The sequence below is a fragment of the Notechis scutatus genome, chromosome Z (genome assembly GCF_049901735.1).
Source record: "Notechis scutatus isolate UNSWTSFEM ecotype Mainland chromosome Z, rNotScu1.2, whole genome shotgun sequence".
NCBI lineage: Eukaryota > Metazoa > Chordata > Lepidosauria > Squamata > Elapidae > Notechis > Notechis scutatus.
The window spans coordinates 11,155,714-11,176,431 of NC_142025.1; the positions used below are offsets into that span (position 1 = coordinate 11,155,714).

The window sequence follows — 20,718 nt, forward strand, 5'->3', positions numbered from 1 at the left end:
TTAACTGCAATGATTTGCTTAACCGTGGCAAAAAGTCATAAAATTGGACACAACTCACGTAACTGCTTTGCATAGTAACAGAAACTCTAGTCCCAACAATGGTTTTAACTTAAGCACTACCTGTAACAAGAAGGCGGTTAGGGAAATAGGCTTGTTTACGTCATTGCTAAGTTTTTATTTCCATTGTGAAAATGTTCTTATTTTGGTACTGCATTTGTTTTCAGTATGTACTGTGCCGATTCTTTTTCTCTACTTCTATTTTAAATTTCTTTTTTTTTTTTTAAGTGTCAGAGTAATTAAACTTACCCAATGTCATTGTGCTCTACATAGCTTTTGAAAAGTATAATTTTCCCTTCTGGGAACATTGCATGATTCATCTGTATTTTCTTTTTTTTTAAATTGCAATAAAATTAGTTCAAAATATGATTCATCAGCTTTGAATATCGGGTGGACTGCCCTGCAGGATTATGTGTCAGGGCTGTTGACCTAAAATTGGCTGATGAATAGCTGAAAATAATAGCATCTAATTTATGAAAAAAAATTGTCAAGATTCCCCTCCCCCCTTTTGTATTTGTTTGGTGGAAAGTATGGCTGGTTTACATTTGTGCTGTCTTTTGAGGGCAAAACTCTATTTTTCCAGGTTCAGTGTTATCAACAGATATCACATCCATAGCCCAAATTAGAGACATCAGAAAATGATCATCAGCTAAAATTTTTGCCTTTCTCCAAGTTTATGGAGAGAATTGTTATTCATTATACCCTGCAGTGCCATCTAGTGCTATATTTGAATTACTTAAGTGACAGAAGAAATTCTCCATTTCCACATGCAGTGTTTGGCATTATGCATGGTGCAATCAAATACGAAACCTCATTTAAAACAATAAAAAGAATCAAATAAATTAATATAGTACAATATAACAAAATCACACCCCAACTTCCAGCCCCTGCCCAGCGATAACAGATCACACGAGCCATTTAATGGGCTCTTTAATAGCCAGGCCCGTTGGCAGAACCAGGTCTTCAGCGCCTTCTGGTAGGATATAAGAGTGGGGGCTGTTCTAATCTCTGTGGGAATGATGTTCCAGAGAGAGGGAGCCACCACGGAGAAGGCCCTTCTTCTGGCTCCCACCAGCTGTATATCCCTGCCTCCCCACTCTGATGGGTCAGGTAAATATGACCGGCAAGAGATGGTCCCTGGTCCCAAGCCATGAAGAGCTTTAAAGGTGACAACCAGCACCTTGAATTGTACCTGGAAGCAAATCGGCAACTAATCAGCTCCCGCAGGGGAGGTTTAACATGTGCACACCGGGAAACTGCACAAAAGAGCATCTGGAAGCAAAATGCAGTGGCCCGTGCATTTTGCACCAACTGGAGCTTCTGGATGCTCTTCAAGGGCAGTCCCATATAGAGCGTGTTGCAATAGTCAAGACGGTAAGTGACTAGGGCAGCCCACCACCCATTGATCTATAAATGTGGGACCAAAACAGAACTGGAGAAAACAATACGAGCGCTGAAGAACAATAAAACACCTGGACTAGATGAAATATCAGCAGAACTCCTGAAACATGATGGCAAGATGGCCATTTATAAGACTACTAAACTATTATATGATAGCTGGCAAAATAAACATGTCCCAGATGATAGGGGGGAAGGTATCATTATCAAGATACCCCAAAAGGGTAACCTAAGTGACTGTAACAATTGAAGAGGAATCACACTTCTCTCTGACCCTGGAAAAGTGCTATGTACTCTCCTACTTAAATGACTCCCAAACAAGATTGAACAAATTATGCTTGAAGAACAAGCTAGATTCAGACAAAGTCACTCATGCAGTGAACAGCAAAATCACTCACTGTAAAATATCATTGAACAGAGAAAAGAATACCAAAAGCAGTGATAATTAACTTCATTGATTTTTAAAAAGCATTTGACTCTGTCAATAGAGTCATTATGGAACACATTACAAACATATGGTATCTCTAAGAGGTATGTTAACATCTTTTAAAAAAAACCTTTACAACAGCACTAGATGCTATGTAAAAACTGAAAATGGCAATGCTGACTTCTTTGTAATTAATATCAATGTAAGAGAGGGTTTTATCCTATATCCATTTTTATTTCTGATTATCATGGACTATACCATGAAAAAGGCAATGAATAAGTTGGATTTTGGCATTCCATGGAATAAACAAGGCAAATTGACTGACCTTGATTTTGCTGATGACATTGCTTTACTTGCAAACACTAAGACACAACTGAAAGATATGACACTGGCAATTGACGCAGAGACAAGTAAAACGTGCTTAAAAATTAGTGAAGACAAGATCATGCTGATACAAGCTGGCAATGTTCAAGAGAACATTTCAATAACATTAGTAAGACAGGCCTTAAAATTTGTGAAACAATGTAATTACCTTGGTAGCATCATGGATACAGATAGGAGAACAGAAGCAGATGTGAAATGCTGAATAGCTAAAAAGCAGCTGCTATCTTCCAACAAATACGCTCAATATGGACCACATCTGCTATAAGCACAGCAACCAAGATCAGATTATTTAACGCCATTGTCATACCAACTGCCCATCTATACCAACGAGACCTGGAAATCTATAACAAGAATTATTCATAAGATCAGCATCTTCCAACAACGTTGTTTCAGAAGGATTCTTCGTATCTCATTTTGGGACCATGTCCCAAACGATGAAATTCTACAAAGAAGTAATTCCCAAACACACTCTGTGAGACTAACAGAATGAAGAATGTGATTTGCTCCGCATAAGTGAGCAATGTTCAATGAAAACCACAATCAATAGGATACCACTAGATGGTCTGAGAAAAAGAGGAAGGACAAAGAAAACCTGATGTCAAACATTTTAGGAAGATCTGAACAACATCAATCTTAGATGGAAGAATGCAGAGACTGTAGCTGCAGACTGAAAATTGTAGAGTACATTTCTATTCCAACGTGCTTAGCACAGGACATGATAATAATATATGAATGATAGATCTACAAATAACAGAGCTGGAAGAGATCTTGGAGGTCTTCTAGTCCAACCCCCTGCTCAGGCAGGAAGCTCCATCTATACCATTTCAGACAAATGGTTATCCAATCTCTTCTTAAAAACTTCCAGTGTTGGAGCATTCACGACTTCTGGAGGCAAATTGTCCCACTGATTAATTGTTCTAACTTGAAGAAATTTCTCCTTAGTTGTTGGTCCTTTGCTTGATTAATTTCCTGGTGGTGAGAAAATTGTGGTGGTCCACAGAGAAATGTCAGGCTACGCAGGAACACAAGGCTGTGCCACCCACATGGCCCATGGGAACACAAGGCTTGCGTCACTTGCATTACAAACAACACAAGGTAGTGAGGGGAGGGGGAAAGGGCGGGGGGGGACTTGCTCCACTCATCCCACGCTCCTCACCTGGCCACTGGGCTGCTTCTTTCCGCTTCTTTCTTCTTCTGCTTTTGGCTGTATGCAAGGAAAGCAGTAGAAGTCTTTCTTTCTCTCCCCCAAACTCCGCCAGAAATGAGTCTTTGGGCCCCTTCAAAGCATCCTGCTCCAAGAGGCTGCACTAGCATGACAAGTCTCACAAAGACTCATTTCTGGTGGAGTTTGGGGGAGAAAAAGAAAGAGTTCTGCTACTTCTGCTGTTTTTCTTACATGAAGCCAAAAGTCTCTCTCTCTCTCTCTTCCTCCCTCCCTCCCTCCCTCTCTCCCCCCTCTCTCTCTTCCTCCCTTCCTCCCTTCCTCCCTCTCTCCCTCTCTCTCTCTCTCCCCCTGAGAACAGAGAACAGATCACTAGGAAAATGGGGTGGGGAATTTTCCTGCAGACTTATTTTGGAATTTTCCCAGGGTCTTTGGTCCACAGGATTTAAAATTATGAGTTTGGTGCAGAGGTGGTATTCAGCAGGTTCTGACCAGTTCTGGAGAACTGGTAGCGTAAATTTTGAGTAGTTCGGAGAAGCGGCAAATACCACCTCTGACTGGAGATTTTACAGCATCCTTTCCCTGCCACGCCCACCAACCCATGCCCACAGAACTGGTAGTAAAAAATTTTGAATCTCACCACTGGTTTGGTGATCCCTGAGGTCCAAAAGATTGGCAACCCCTGCTCTGGAGAATAGGTTGACCCAGGGGTGGGATTCAAATTTCTTAACAACCGGTTCGGTGGGCGTGGCCTAATTTGTGGGTGTGGCTTGGTGTTCATGTGATTGGGTGGGTGTGGCTTGCTGAGTGGGCATGGCTTTGTGGTCACATGATTAGCTGGGCATGGCTTATATGTAATTTAATTTAATTATATGTAATTTAATTTTTTATTTTAAAAAAAGAGCAACTTTTACCCAAAATCAGGCAAAGCAGGCAGGCAGATTGAGTTGTTCACAGAATCACAGATTCACTCAGAGATCTACCTTTCTGCCATCTGCTACCTGAGTCTGCACTGAAAAAATAGAAGCTTCAGTCCTAAGGAAGGTTCAGCTCTGCTTTTAGATTAGCTAAAAAGCAAGAAATCCAACGATTTCCTGCTTTCTAGCTAATCTAAATCTCCTGGCACAGCAGCACAGCTGATGGTCTGGGGGAAAAAAAGGAAAAATAGCAACTTAGCAGGCAAGTTTGATGGCACGCACGCCAGGTAAGGACTGAGTGGGCGGGGAGGGGTAGGGCCAGCCAGTGGTGCGATTTGCCAGTTCTCCGAACTGGGCAGAATCATAACAACTGAATCTATAGAACTGGACTGACCAGGTAGAATCCCACCCCTGGGTTGACCCATCTGTCAAGATGGCGGCTTAAAGCTGCCATTCAATATAGATTAATTGAGATGCAAGTTTAGTGGCTAATTAAATATAAATGCACTTTAATTAATGTTGTAGATGTCCTATTTGAATAACATACTGAAGATTAATGCTGGTAAGGAGCTTTCTGCTGGACATTAAGAAACAATGGTGGTTTAAGTAAGGATCTGATCTGCTTAACATCTCCCTTATTACAATGGCTGTGATCCATTCTTTTCTATAAATTTTATATCAAAGATCCTGAAACCAACCTGTAAAAATTAATCTGCTCATCTAGTGTCTATCATACTTATATAAACTTCAGAGTTATCGAACAGAATGTATAGCTTTGGTGGATATTTCTGCGCTTATCCATCCACAAAATGGCTACTCATAAGCTAATGAGAGAACCATTATCTTGTGTTACTTTTCCTTCTCACAAAGCTGCTGCTAATTCATTTTGTCTTGTTTAGACTTAGGTTTCCTAAGAAAGCATCAGGGTATATATTCCCCTTATGGTCTTCCAAAATCTAGATGGAGTCTAACTAGATGTGCTACAGCAGTGATTCCCAACCTTTTGTTCAACTTCATTTCTTTAAATACCTTTTGTGACCACTAAGACTTAACTCAAGATTTAAATCATAAGATTTCTTCAAGCCTTCCTGTGGTGACATTGCACACCCTGCCTCCAGTGGTCCATGGACCACAGATTGAGCCATTGTGCTACAGTATTACAAACAAACACATAAAGGTGGAAGCTAATTATTCACTCTTAGGAGGCCTACTGAGATGACCACTGACCCGGTTACAGTAATGTCATTTCCTAAATTATATTTGAATTTTATAAAACACCCACAGCCAAGAAACCATTTCACTATTTGAGAGTGGATGGCAGTTTCCCCCCTCTTAATAAGTCTCCATATTTGTAGACCCAAAAGAGCTGTTGCCCAAAGATTTGCAGGAAAAAGTTAAAAATGCCCTCAAGGACTACCATCAATTCACTGGAACTATGTGGTTCTACCTGCTTTAACGAAGGAAGGGTGTATCTTTCCCTGAAGAATTTGTGTTTGATCATATGCATCCAATCTCCAACATTCCCTTATTAGAAAAGGTTGTTGAGATGGTATTGGTAAATTACTTATAGAAGATGCAGAAGGAAGGATCTAGAATCTTTTCTTCCAGGATTCAGGCCTGCTCATGGGATAGAAAACACAGTGATCACACTTGTAGATGAATCAGATCTGGATTTCAGCAAAGAGAATGTACGTGTTTGGTAGCCCTTGATACCATCAATGATGGTACCCTTCCAGGCTGCTTGTAGTCAGTAGGACTTCAAGATGCTGAGTGGGGGGCTTCTACTTTGTACCTGAGTGAGGGACTCCATGTGATGTTCATGGAGATGCAAAGATGGGGTCCTTATAGCTTCATTGCTTGGTTCTCTCTCCGTGGTCCTCTCCCCCATGTTATCTAATCCATTGGTTTGAGATGAGGAGTTATCCAGAAACAGGTAACAATGGATTGCTACCTCAGGCTGAGGTGGAGATGCCCTGGATGTGATGAAGTCTATAAAGGTCTGGATTGGACAAAATCCAGGATCAAATTAGTGTAGGTCAGTAAACATTGGTCAATAATATAAATCCCCTCCCCATTCTTGACAAGTTTGTATTCCTCTCAAAGTCTTGTTTCATGACTTGGAAGATCTTCTTGAAGTCTTCATTTCTGATGAAACAGCAGGTAGAAATTGTGAGCAGGAGGCATTTTTGGATCGTGTGCCAGTTACCATTCTACCTTAATTAGGATGCCTTGCCAATTGAAAAATAAATAAATAAAACATTGATGATTGCTTGATTAGACTATTATGATAGATTCTACATGGGACTCTCTTGGAGATGACTAGGACCCTGTAACTCAGGGGTGTCAAACACAAGGCTTGCAGGCCAGATTTGGCCCATGGTGTGCTCAAATCCAGCCCACAGGGCCATCCTGGAAAATGTAAGGGCCTGGCCCGCATTGCTTCGGCCTGGTCTACCCAATGCAAAGAGGAAACAGGCCAGCAGTTTGTGGAGTGGTGTCAAACTGGCCATGCCCACCCAGTTGGCATGCCCAGTTAGTGGCTTCAAGCTGGCCACACCCACCCAACTGGCCATGCCTGCCCAGCCTCCCAAGGTCAACTAGTCCTGATGAAATAGTTGAAATAGTTTGATACCTCATTAAAATAGTTTGATACCTCTGCTGTGGTCCAAATGCTAGAGTAAGTTCAATGACTTTCCTAGTTGCTTTATGTTTTAAATTACTGATGTTGGTTCTGTATACGGATTGTGGTGGCTCAATATTCAGCTCCTTCTGCTGCAACTGATGAATCATCTATATTTTAAACTTTCTAGCAGTTGTTACTTTTCAGCACATTATTCTGAAAAACAGCATTTAAAAAAAAAATGATTTCAGAGTTCAAATAGTTTCTGCATCTTTTAACTTTTGATTTTTCATTGCAATGTTCAGCTGCAGCCCCATTCTGCATAAAATTTTCCTAGATTCCATTTATTGTAAAGACTGAAATGATCCAGATTTTAAGCAACAATGAATCCTCTTAAGTATTTCATGCTATATTGAATAGTTTTTAATTAAAAGTGTGATCCTTTGTATGTTTGCACAGAATTATATCATTGAAATTTAAATTAATCAGAATAGAGCTGGAAGGACCTTAGCAGGGGACATTTGAAACAAGTAGCTGTCTCTCTCTTTTTTTTAAACCTCCAGTGAGAAAGCACCCACAACTTCTGGAGGCAAACTAATTAATTGTTATTAAGAAGTTTCTCCTTAATTACAGGTTGCTCCTGTCCTTGATTAGTTTTCATCCATTGTTTCTTGTCTTGCCGTCTGGTGCTTTGGAAAATAAGTTGACCCCTCTTCTTTCGGGCAGCCCCTCAAATATTGAAATACTGTTAACATGTCCTTCTTTTCTTTAGACCAGTGGTGGCTAACTTTTTGGGCTCCTGTGCCAAAAATTGTGCGTGTGCTTGCACGCTCATGTGCCAGCACCCAGAATGCAATGTCCGCGGCACCCTCCCCATGCCCCCTGTGCATGCATGTGCAATTCCTCCTACCGCCGCCCCCTTACCTGCACTGCACCTCCCAGCTGATTTTCAGCCCGTTTGAAGCCTTTTTTGGCCTGCCAGAGGCTTGAGGAAAGCTTCCGCAGGCTGAAAAATGGGCCTGTTACGTCACTTCCGGTATTTCAGGAAGTGACGAAACAGGCCTATTTTTCAGCCTGCAAAAGCTTCCCTCACGATTCTAGCAGGTCGAAAAAGGCCCAAAAATCAGCTGGGAGGCGCATGCAAGCACGGTGAGGTAAGTTTGCCTGGGGCTCGCGTGCCCGCACAAATGGCTGTGTGCCACCTGAGGATTCGCCATCACAGCTCTAGACTAACCGAGCCCAATTCCTGCAACCATTCTTCATATATTTTAATCACCAGGCCTTTGTCTTAGTTGCTCGTCTCTGCACTTTTTTCAAAGTCTCATAATCTCTTTTGTAATGTGGTGACCAAAACTGGATGCGGTATTCCAGGTCTGGACTTACTAAGGATTTATAAAGCAGAACATTTGTTTATTTATATATCCCTCTTATGTTTTCAGAAGTGTCATCTATATTACTAATTATCCAGGTGACGAAAGAATTATTGAGATGGTGAGATTCTCATTGGCTATAAGCAAACAACATTCAAATGTCATAAATTGCACAATGGACAGAGTTTTTTCAAGTAGAAATCTACACGTATTAAGGATATATAATGTAGCTAACATTTTTAAAATTGGCCACCCATTTTAAAACTAATGTTGGAAGAAAGGAAAGGTAGCATCAACTACCGAGAACAAGAAGCAAGCTTTAATTCATATGCATAGCAACACTTGTCAAATAATTTTTCTTTTCTTTTTAACACTTTCATCAAAGCCTTAAGAACCCACTCAAATGTCGGGTGCTTTCCATCCTTCCACAGGATGGATTGCAAATTGTAACTAAAAAGCTGTGAATCTTAAGAAAATGCCACCATTTTGTATCTGTTCTTCCCTATTTTTTCAGTGTAGCTGTATGTAATACAATGCTTTGGGAAGTAAACTGAGGGCACTAAAAGCTGCTAATTATGTCAAGTAAACCCAGCAGATAGTCTTTGAATGAAGGAAAAGAGACAGTGAGTTCCATATGGACCATTTACTGAATAAATACATGCAATAGCAAAATTAGATCAGCAAAAAACAATGCAATCTGTAGTCAAACAACTACTCTTTTCTTTTCCCCAGTTGCTGCATCATGATAGAATTTGAAACAGGAAAGAATGTTAAATCCTTAAGTCAAATAACAGCTTCATTGGTGGTTAGATTACAACAATTCTAAATACAAAATGCAGCAAAAACTGCACCAGTTTCAATAGCACATAAAGATGGGTAAATACAGAGAACAAAGCTTGGCTTTCATTACATGAAATATTTAAGCTTTTTTAAGGCACAGAATAGAAAACACAGAAATCTAATCTGATGGTACTCAGTCATAGAATTGCTAATTGGAATCTCATCAATCCTCATCATTCTTCAGTGAACCATTAAATTGTGAACAGGGTATTCATGCACTCAGTTTCTATGTCCCAAAGGCAGAAAATTGTTTTACTAATCATTCAGATTTTGGTCCAAATTTTCTCCATCTCTTTTACTGCAGAGCTATTTTCAATATATTTCACATTGCATCAATTCAATTATTATTATTATTTTGCATTCATGCAAAATGCAAGAGATAGGGCCTTATTAGAAAGAACAGAGATGATAGGGAATAGAACATTACTTTGTGTACCTTAACATCAAACTAAAGGCTTATTTCAACTTACCAGTGGGCTTTTTCTCATTTTTTAAAATTCCTTTTGCTAATTTTAGTTTTTGATTGCAAAAAAGAAGCCCAAGGAGCTAAATCGTTCTGCATGCACTTGTTGATATTATGAGCCTCTTCTTCTCACCACACTATCTTTATTAGTAGAATTCAAATATAACTTTAGAAATTACCACTTAAACCAGAGGTTTCCAAACTTGGCAACTTTAAGACTTGTGGACTGCAACTCTTGAAATCCACAAGTTGAAATCCACAAGTCTTAAAGTTGCCAAGTTGGGAGACCCCTGACTTAAGCAATGCCACTATATGGTACTCTTACTTACTGATGTCACAGTAAGCCACAACGGAGTGCAAAGGTTAGAAGATCTCTTGGTTTTTTTCAGTAAAATTTCAAATTATGGGATTATTTATTTATATCTTTTTTTCCTCATAAGTATACTTAATGGCTGAATCATCCACTTGCATTTTCTCTCTTTTTTAAAGATTTCCCTGAAAGTTGTCATGCAGTAAATGCATTTCTATCATTTAAAAGGAAGTGAGGACCGCTAACCTAAGCTATGTTGTGTTAAGAGTTACTTATGCTATTCTGTATGAAGCCAACATGCCCATGTGCAGGTACATCACACTAAAATATAGACAACTGATTCTCAAAACATGATACAGACAATTTGCTACATATATTACAGGCACTTTGGTATCCTTAGTAGTCTAGTTATTTATAGGGCACAATGGGAAGTTCTCTACAAGCTTCAGTGAAGACTGCTTCTCTTGGAGAACTTCTTCAAAATTGTCTAAGCCAGAGTTAAGATTTTTGTAAGTTCAATTATAAAGCTAATATCCCTAAAGTTTAATTCACCATAGAAATCATTTGGCCAGAGGACTTTCTAAGACTCTCAAAATTCCGATAAAATGTTATTATTTTATAGTATTGTATTATTCTTAGAAAGGCATTGCATATATATATTCAAGATGGTGTGTAGCTAACTTCCATGGAACTATGCCATTTCTTGGGTTAAAATACAAAACTGCATCATTTTTGTTAAAACCATCTAAGAAAGCTTTCAAAAATATTTGAATAAATATAATTAATTTCCCCCTTGATTCTATTCTGAAAGCAACAATGAATAAAATGTTCACACTCAAATAAGCAAGCCCATTTTAGCAAACTGTTCTTGCATTTCCTGGGCCTGCGAAAATCAAATGGGGGGAAAAAGCTATACTGATTAGAAGATATATTTGATTTTAAATGACTCACTGGAAGTCTTTTTTTCTGCATTATTGTTATACAGAAGCACTGTGGATCAGCTTCAATGCTGTTTTTGCACACTATGTCCTCCCATTCTGCACTGTCATATTCCTTATTGATAATGTGTGAATGAATCAACTTTGGAACTGGTACTTTCAAAAGAATGCAGTGCTATGAATGCTACGTGGCTACTACATGCATTGATTAAAAAAAAAAAAAACCCTGCTCCAGGAATCAATACTGATAGTCCTGAAACAACTGTGAAAGAATCAACCAGAAATTCAGAAGTCTATACAGCTTGAGCTCATTATTTGCTGGTATTCCACATACAATTGTAAACATGCTTTAAAACTCAATTATAAACTGTTTCCTATCGGTAGCAATCAATATGACATCACAATGTTCTATCAAGGTGGCTGCCAAATCCTAATTCGTTATATATCTTGATGATACTGTTGCATTGGCATTTCCCTGCATTTTGGATAGGGCAAATAAACCTTTAATAAGAAGCGGTGAGTGGAAAAAACACGGTACTGTACTACATAAATCTTCATTTTCACATCCTGGGTAAATATATAATATCTGCATTTGTGAATTATATGCATTATCTGAATGAAACTCAAAGAATACATTTTTCAATATAAATATTAAAGGTTAATATTTCGTATTTCCCTTTTTTGCAAATATTTAATCATACATCATTACATCAATAGTTTTCATTTTTTAAAAATAAGAAACTCTTAAATCCATAATATTAGTAAGATTAAGTCCATTTTGCTAGCTATGCTATTCTCAAATTTGTTTTAAGATTTTTATACCATACTTTTTCCAAAGAAAATAATTTTCTTTGACATCTTTTTCTGCATTCACACCTCTGAGGAAAATGCATTTTAAAAAATAGTATCTATTTACATGGCAGATATCTTGATAAGAGACAAATAAGGTAAAAGAAATGAAAGATAGCCCACTTTTCTTAAGGACAGAAATGCCATTACAGGACCTACTGAAACAAATGTTTATTCTACAAACCCTATTGCACATTAAAATTGCTGTTAACAAATGGAAAAAAATTGTTTATAAGTAAGCTGGCTTAAGCCTACGGCAAAATCTCAAGTTATTATAAAATGGTTGGGGTGATGGGCCAAGTAACTAAAAGTTATAAAAAGTAATATTGGTACAATGCTGATAAAATACATAAAGATTGGCAAAGATATGCTAACAGGAGCTTTTGGAATCCAAAGCTGTCTAAGGTGCAATATTAGGTCTCGTCCCATCTTCTGTCAAGTCATACCTATGAAACAAATAAAAGAAAAAAAGAAACAATGAACTCTTATCCAAATTCTCAATGGGGTAAAATTGAAAAGGCATCCTATGGATGCACTTACCACTGAGTACAATTTTTGGAAAGTTCTTCTGATAGTGGTATCAATACCTGTGAGAAGAAACAAATAAATTATGACATGAGATTCTGTATGCCTTGGTTCTGTGGAAAGCCATCCTAGATTCTGCCTTTGACTCTTAACCTCCTGTATGCATAGTGTCATGGCTCACAAACATGAAATCTGAATTGTGATTCCAGTACAAAGTTAACCTCTTCAACACAACTGGTTCTATTTTATGAACATTTTTTCACAGCTTCCCCTCCATATGCATGGCTCTTAAATCCTTAGAGAAAATACATCGAACAAGGTAAAGGTAACGTCTGATTTTTTTCCCCAATTCAAATCTTTACACATCAGCTCAATGGGATCCTGCTAGAAAATGCATGAAAGTTTAAAAAAAAAAAGTAATTCTGTTTCAGAATCAGATCTACATAAAATTTATGGGATTATGCCTGTAATCCATCCCCACCCTCTTGGTTTTCTTGAAAGACCTCAAAACATGGTTCTTCTATGCTAGAAAGAGGCTAATATTGGTAGACTACGAAATAAAATCTGCTTCCATGCTGCTCATGTACTTGGTTCCCAGTTTTATCCAATTCCTGTTAATTTTAATATTTTTAATGTTTGTACGCTCTTCCTTTTATTTTCTTGCTAGCTCCCCAGAGTCACCTGGATTATGAGATGCGTGGCATATAAATTAAATAAATAAACATTGCCAAAAAAGAGGAACTAGCTGGTATTCTACAATACTTCAATTCATATTTATTTGCCATTGTCCAACCAATACTTTGTTTTACATCTGTGATACTCACCTTACCAAGCAGACCTTTATCTTTAGATAAGAATCCTCCACTGTTCTTCACTGCAACATCTAAAGTTCTTCTCTGTAGATCAGACAAAGGGACGCTGAAATCAAAACTGAGAAGGGGAAAATATTTCAGACAGAATATAATCAAAATACTTTGAAGTCAGGAGATCTGTGGCTTTAGAATATTTGCCTAAAATCAGCCCTGAAAATCAGCAAGATTTTTGAAGTTGCAACTGCTCAACTCATATCTATTACATAAGGGACATTACCCTCAGCAAAAAAATTTGCCTTCCACTGTTTTTAATGCTCATTTTAATAATCTATATTACTCCCAAGGCACAGCTCCAAACTCTACTTTTTAAATTATAATATTTATATCAATTAATGCCCAATTGATTGGGCTTTTTTGACAACTTATCTTCTACAAAAACATAATGTGAGTATACTGATAAAAGACTCATTTTTTATAATCTTATTTATAGAGATTGTAACAAAATAAACCAGAGGATGCTAATTGGCTACATCTGCATTTATTTTTATCTTCCTGCATTGTACTTCGAGTAGAAGTCACATTTCAGTACAAAGAAAGAAAATGTAATAATTTTCCAACTTTATGCGGTAAAATCAGGAACCAGATTGCAACATACGCCTGGTCAAACACTGGATTTAAATTCTTCTTTGAAACACTCGTTTTTCTTCTTCCTGATCTCTTCTTTTCAGGCAATAAATACATTCGAACGTAAGGGTCAGAACCGTCTTCTGAAAAGGCGATTAGATTTCTACAATGAAAGAATACAAAATATCCAGATCAGAAATAGTTAATAAAACAGCACATCCTTTCTCCAGGATAAAACTGATCTCTTTTTTCCATCTGCCTGGATACAAGCCCTCAGCCTGAATTCCCAAGAGAATCCTGGCTGGTCAAAGTCAGTTAAACAGGGAGATTTAACTGGAGGAATAAAGCTCAGCCTTTTTGACAAGATGGGAGTGAAAAAAGCAAAGCCTTCCCAGTTCTCCTACGTTGCAATCGTGCCTTGCAGAAAAATTGATAAATGCAAGAAATATATAATACGATCACCTGCATGAATGCACAACCACCATAAGTTTGTTTCTCTGTGAACTGTGACGAATTGTTAACTGAATCTGGCCCAATGGAGACTGTCCCAACGTTGTTCCACTAGAAAAATCAGGATAATACAAACTGTCAATGTTGAGTTTCCACAGTAACAAAATAATTCTTCCTTTTGTGATTTTGTGGATATATTATGAAGCAAACAGTTCAATAAGAACCCTAAAATAGTGTTCTACATGCATACATAAGAAAATCCTAAATGAGGTTCTGTATGTACAATTTACAATTCATTCTAATTTTCCAGACACAATTAAAATACAACATTACTGAATATTAATTGTTGATTTGTGAAGACATGTTTTGGTTTTGAGAAGCAACAATATAAAATAAGAGTTGCTGAATACTGGCAATATATATATTGAGGGGTGCCGGAATTGTGCCTTTTAAACTTGCAAATAAATATCTGAGTCTAGGTGGAAACCTCATGAAAATGTCAACTCAGTGCGCAGATACTGTAAACAAAATGCAAATATTTATGCTTAGAATCGTCAGAAAGAGAGCTTAAAAGTAAAAATTGTCAGAATATATTCATTAACTGGCAGAGACATGGTTAACAGGAGCAGCCAATGGGAGCTGACAGCCTGGATGTAGTTTGGCTCTGTGTGCTTTGCTGAGAATTGAAACTGAAACTAACTTGCTTGCTTGCTGAAACTGATATCTGCGTTGAGCTGCTGCTGCTTGTGTTTTTTGTTTATGTTACATTGAAAGAATCTACAAATGGTATTGTAAACTTTACTCATATTATTATGTTTATAAAGAAGTTAATGATCCTGCTGAATCAGTTGTCTGTGTGTTTTCTGGATTTGAATTTCTGCTGCAAACTCTAACAAAAATGCCAATGTAAGAATAGATGCAATATAAAAAAAGAATTTGGGACTGTACTTTTCAAGTTGCCTCAGACGTTGTCTTAATTCCTGCGTGGCGATGGGGAGAGAGATGTCTGAAGCTATACTTGGAGTAGGCTCTTTGACTGAAAGGTGGCTGGGAGAACCGCTCAGGTTGGAGGTCAGAAGACCGGAGGAACTTCTGCTGAGATCTGTTGGCCACGGAGGGTTAGGATTGGAGGGAAGGCCTGTTTCCGTCCCGTCAGTCCTCTTATTGGCATCTGCAGCTGTAGAACTTGGGGCTTTGCTCACATCAGCTGCCGGAGAGGGGGGGACCTGAGGCTTGAAAGTACCCTTCCTCCCATCTTTGGAAACAGAAGTCCTCTTCACTTTGGCCGTATATTGGTAATCCGGAGATCTCTCTTGGCTTTCAAGAGAAAGGATCTAACAGTCACAAAACAAACAAGAAGACCACTTTCATTCTTTCTTACAGTTCAGAGAAGAAGAAGAAAGTTGCCTACACTAGGGACCTCCAACCATGACCACTTTAAGACTTGTAGACCTCAACTAAACTCCCAGAATTCCCCAGCCAGCCATGGTTGGAGACCCCTGGCCCCTGGCCTACACCACTGAATGTAGCTTCCGACACTGGGGAGGAAGCTGAGGTACACAAACAGATTACAAGAGAACCAAAGCAGACCTGGAAGAGTTGTCTTTGAGGGTATTTTTCCACTCCCTCCAATTGCTCTACAGTAGGGCTGCCAAACTCCCGGTCCATGGGCCAGATACATCATATGCTGCCATGCCCACACCAGGTTTAGGAAAGGCGGGAAAGTCCTGATATGTCATGTGATGCCGCCATGACATGAGTTTGACACCCTGCTCTATAAAAACATGCCTGGAAAACCAAAGTCCACCTGAATTAAGCTTAATTGTCATACTGACGGTAAGATAGACAAAAGGAGCAAATGAGAGAGAAAGAGATGCACAAAATCCTAATGGACTCAAACTTGACTCAGCCTTCCATCCTTCTGAGATCAGTAAAATGAAGAAGTAAGGGGCAATATATAAATAATTCTTACATTGTACATCACCCAAAGTATGGTTTGTAAAGCGCTATGTGGCAAAATATAAGCTTAAATGCTATTGCTATGCTATTGATTCCAACTCATTAAAAATAACCTTATTTATTGTCTGTTGTAAAGATATGCCAATTATGATGCAATGTGTGTCATTTTAAACTCTTAATCTCATCATTTTAAAAGAATCTATATCTTGATATAAGAAGCATTATAGTTGCTTTTACTCATTCCAAATGCAGACCTTCCTATAGATTAAGCAGATATAAGAAGAGGAATTGTTTCACATTAATATTAGATCTCTGGGCATTTCTTCTTAACTTGATGGGAGAAAACTCTTCCAAGCTTTAGGCTAGTGGTGGCTAACCTTTTTGGGCTCCTGTGCTAAAAATTGTGTGCGTGCTTGCACGCTCGCACTTGCGTGCCAGCACTCAGAAGGCAATGTGCGCACCCCCACGCCCCCTATTCATACGCGCGTAATCCCCACCCACCCCTGCCGTCCCCTTACCTGCACTGCGCCTCACAGCTGATTTTTGGCTGGTTTGAAGCCTTTTTCGGCCTCCCAGAGGCTTGAGGAAGGTTTCTGCAGGCCGAAAACTAGCCCCGTTTCATCACTTCTGGTATTTTCAGAAAAACAGGAAGTGATAAAATGAGGCTAGTTTTCAGCTTGCAAAGTCTGCAAAAGCCTTCCTCAAGCCTTTGGGAGGGTGAAAAGGGCCTCAAACTGGCCAAAAATCAGCTGTGCTCACTGGGCATGCGTGCGCCTCACAGCTGATTTTCAGCGCATGCCCAGTGAGGTAAGTTTGCCTGCAGCTTGCGTGCCGGCACAAATGGCTCTGCATGACACCTGTGGCACGTGTGCCATAGGTTCGCCATCACGGCTTTAGGCAGAAGTCTTAATCACTTTTGCTTTTGGGCAGCAAAAGGGAAGCATGGTAGTGACTGAAATCTTTGATGCAAAGCATTTCGTTCCATCACTGAAATACAGACTCTCTCTATGGCATATATTGACACCACAGTGTGCAGCTTTGTTCTCAAGAACTTTCAATGTGTCAATCAAGTAACTAAGTTTATAACATCTCATTCCCAAGCAAAGCTGCAGACCTTTTAAAATATTTTCCTTTCTTTCTTCAAATATAATTTGCATAACACTACCATTGCCACAATTATTATGTGCTTAATTTTTAAATACATTTTAGGAAACTGTTATAATATACCCTGAGTGCAATCTTCATGTATACAGTGCTGTTTGGACCAGAATTGTTAAGATGAAATCTCTGATGCATAGTTAGATCTTCACTTGCAAGGAGTTGGTTAAGAGGAAGCTTAAAATTTCCCAAGGAACACTGGTGTTGTTCATCTTTGACCTATAGAAAAAGGAAAAAGAATTGTTACATTTAAATGAAAACCTGTATTAAGAAAAACTTAACAAATTATTGAGTCCTTAATTTTATTCAATTAACCTGATTCTTGACCCATTAATAAACTTAATCAGCTTAGAATGAACCCATGCAAAAAAGGTGTTAGGCACGTTGGCTTTTTCTAACAAAGAAAAAGAGAATACAGTATTTAAAAATAATTCAGTAACAACACCAGTATCAATAGTTAAACAAGACATCTTTGTTTGCTATAATCTGAATTTATATGTATTGTCACTTTTCCTTACACACTCAAATCCAGCACTAAAGAAAGCCAAATTTGACATTACATTTATGCTATATTTAGTACAAAGTAAGCTTTACACTATATTACATATATATTACCGAAATAATTTTAAAAAATTCTATTCACCTACTAAAATTTGTTAAGCAAATAGGCAGAATCACAGATATTTCCAAGATACGACCCCTTGTTTATTCAGTAAAACATTTGAATACTGAGAATACAACATTTTTACTGCAATACTCCCAACGCTGCAGCCATTCTGGCATTCTACCCTCAATAGATACCTCACATCAAGCAAATAACTAGAATGACCTACCTCAACTTCTAGTTCTTGTCGTCGAGGATTATGAACAAAAAAAGTGAAATGCTCTTCCCAAACAGGTTCATTGGTCTTATAGCGGATCTATTCAAAGGTAGGATTCTTTATTAACATATATGACAAAAAATAAGCCTACTTATATAGACACACAGACGTTCTTCTCCCTTTGCTCCAAGGACTGCATGTCCTTGGGCAGGGGTGTCAAACTCAAGGCCCGGGGGCCGGATCCAGCCCACAGGATGCCTAGATCTGGCCCATGGGGCCACCCTGGAAACAGTGAAGGACTGGCCCAGGGTACCTCTGCCAGCAAAAATGGAGCTTGCAAAGGCTGCACATGTGCTCCGTTTTCACTGGCAGAGGCTGTCTCAGCTAAAAACGGAGCTCGGGAGCCCGTTTTTGCTGGCAGAGCACTTGGGCCACTACAGGCACCTCCCAACACCAGTGATATCACACTGGCCACGCCCAGCCATGTCCACCCCGGCCCCCAAGATCAAACACAACTCTGATATGGCCCTCAATGAAATTGAGTTTGACACCCCTGTCCTTGGGTAATATACTAAGGGCACTGGACAACAGTGGAAATCACAAAGCTGGATATTCAACATACACATGCATATAAATACATACAAACATCAAAGTGGTTTGCATTGGAAGTTTATACCTCACATTCTACAATGCGCTTTGTCCCTCAATGCAAATTACAGATATCAGAATTTTTTTTTCCAGATTTCTGGAATGGCAAACAGAGTTGCTTTAATCTTTTATTTCACTTGCATTCCTAAACCAGATCAGAAATATGAGTTGGGGATGGAGAGAGTAATGTGAACGATATTGTCCTCTTAAACCAGTTTTCAAGTACAGCACTTTTTATCCAAAGAAGCTCACAGCAGTATGTCCCTTTGAGAAAAACTATGACACCCTCTCCTTCCACACCAGTTCTAACTCAGATCCAAGGGCCTGCAAATTGGTTTGGGGAGGGGGAGAGTGAGGGATTCCATTAGCTTTGAAAGAAAATGTTACTCAGATTGATGTGATCCTGTATATACAAAACGTGGAAAAATCAGGATGGTGTGAACTGTATTGTTTTACAAAAAAGGACAAAAGTGGTTAAGACTTGCCTTGCTTTCTTGTGCGTTGTGTCCAACTGTCATTAAGACAAGGGGATTTGGATTACTGTTCATTTTCTTCCCTGTCTGAAAATGTAGAAAACAAAAATTCTATTACTCTTATTTTCTTTCCATCCACATTCGGGGTCACGAAGTATATGAGATATAGGAATCACATAACTTACCTTAAAAGATTTTCACATAGAAATCACTGAGGTTTCCAACCCCTTTACAAGTATTGTGTTTTTGAATGGACTGGTTTAAAATGCTCAATCTTTCATCCTTAAATAAGCATTTCATCCCCCCAAAATTAATGAAGCAACATCAGAACAAATGAATGAATGTTGCAGCCAGGAAGCAAAAGGGGTATATGGAGAAAATGCAAGCTTAGAAAGCTAATCTTACATATATGGAATGATTAAGCAAAATGTCAGAATTATAAAACATTTGGAGGATAATAAAAGAGATGATATGCTATGGTTTTTATTATAAGTTTACCTAGTTTTCTTACTAGAACCACAAAAGTAATTTTAAAGAACTGAGATGATGAATGTCTGTTAATAGACTACCTACCAATTTCTCAGATAAATACTTTTTGTTAAGGAGTTACAGAAGTTAATCTGAAGCATCTATCAATGCTGTTAATACATTAATTAAATTATTAATAATTAATTTATAAACAGAACTCCAAAAAAAGTAACATGATTAAAGGAGAAGTTAAAACAATGTTAAGACAAAAATTGCAGATTAAAGACATGGGTATTCTCATCTCAACACATATTGTTTTGAATTTTTAAAGGGTAAGCCATGTTTAATTTAGTTTACCTAACAATTTGCTTTTCACTGTGAAAAAAATTAAATTGACAGAAAATTCATTCAGATTTTCTCCCAAGTTGGTTCCATTTCTGAAAATTATCTTCAAGGGTAAAATATGAGCCATATGGATCTTCACCAATATCATCCTGTCTTATATTACGTATTTTTGAATATGTATGCAAGAGGCTCTTAATCATACCTTTATTTGGTAAGATGTATTGTTTATTGAATGTTTGGCCTGTTGAGATATTGACCTGTTCAGATACTTATTTCTTATTTATATTTTTCTTAACTTTACCAATTTCTGGTTTTCCAAATGTAAAACTCAGACAATTTATTTACTACTGAAAGGCAAAACTGATGGACAGACAAAATGTCTCTCAGAAAATACTGCAGTACCCCTTTAATATAAGCAGAACTTGTTTCTAAAAGTAACAGAAGTAAGATTCAAATCTTACTTCTTGCTTCAGGAAACTGGGAGGCACATTTCTTTTTTTATATATATGGTACCAATTAAGTTTTCTACAGGTAGGGATAAACAGATATGTACCGTCTATATAGCTGCTTACAGCTAGTCTTTCAGTTCAAGCAGCAATTTTGAGCTATGCATCTGCACAATTTATAAACTAGCTATTCTGTGCTGTAAGCATCTTCAAAAAAGTACTGCTCCTACTTTCCACATTAGTGGCAGGACTAA

General features: G+C 38.2%; 1 protein-coding gene across 4 annotated transcripts in view; it reads right to left on the minus strand.

Moving 5' to 3' along the window:
- Positions 1-8,963: 8,963 nt before the first annotated feature.
- ESYT2 (extended synaptotagmin 2) overlaps positions 8,964-20,718 on the minus strand; it is a 60,441-nt gene continuing 48,686 nt past the window's right edge. For all 4 annotated transcript variants that reach the window (XM_026680947.2, XM_087946400.1, XM_087946399.1 and 1 more), the window contains 9 exons: positions 19,218-19,292; positions 18,097-18,183; positions 17,333-17,482; positions 15,095-15,480; positions 14,159-14,257; positions 13,728-13,859; positions 13,085-13,190; positions 12,276-12,322; positions 8,964-12,181 (listed from right to left, as the gene is read on the minus strand). In XM_026680947.2, the coding sequence (XP_026536732.1) occupies positions 12,136-12,181; positions 12,276-12,322; positions 13,085-13,190; positions 13,728-13,859; positions 14,159-14,257; positions 15,095-15,480; positions 17,333-17,482; positions 18,097-18,183; positions 19,218-19,292 (1,128 nt within the window). In that variant the 3' untranslated portion in view covers positions 8,964-12,135. The remainder of the gene's footprint in view (positions 12,182-12,275; positions 12,323-13,084; positions 13,191-13,727; positions 13,860-14,158; positions 14,258-15,094; positions 15,481-17,332; positions 17,483-18,096; positions 18,184-19,217; positions 19,293-20,718) is intronic.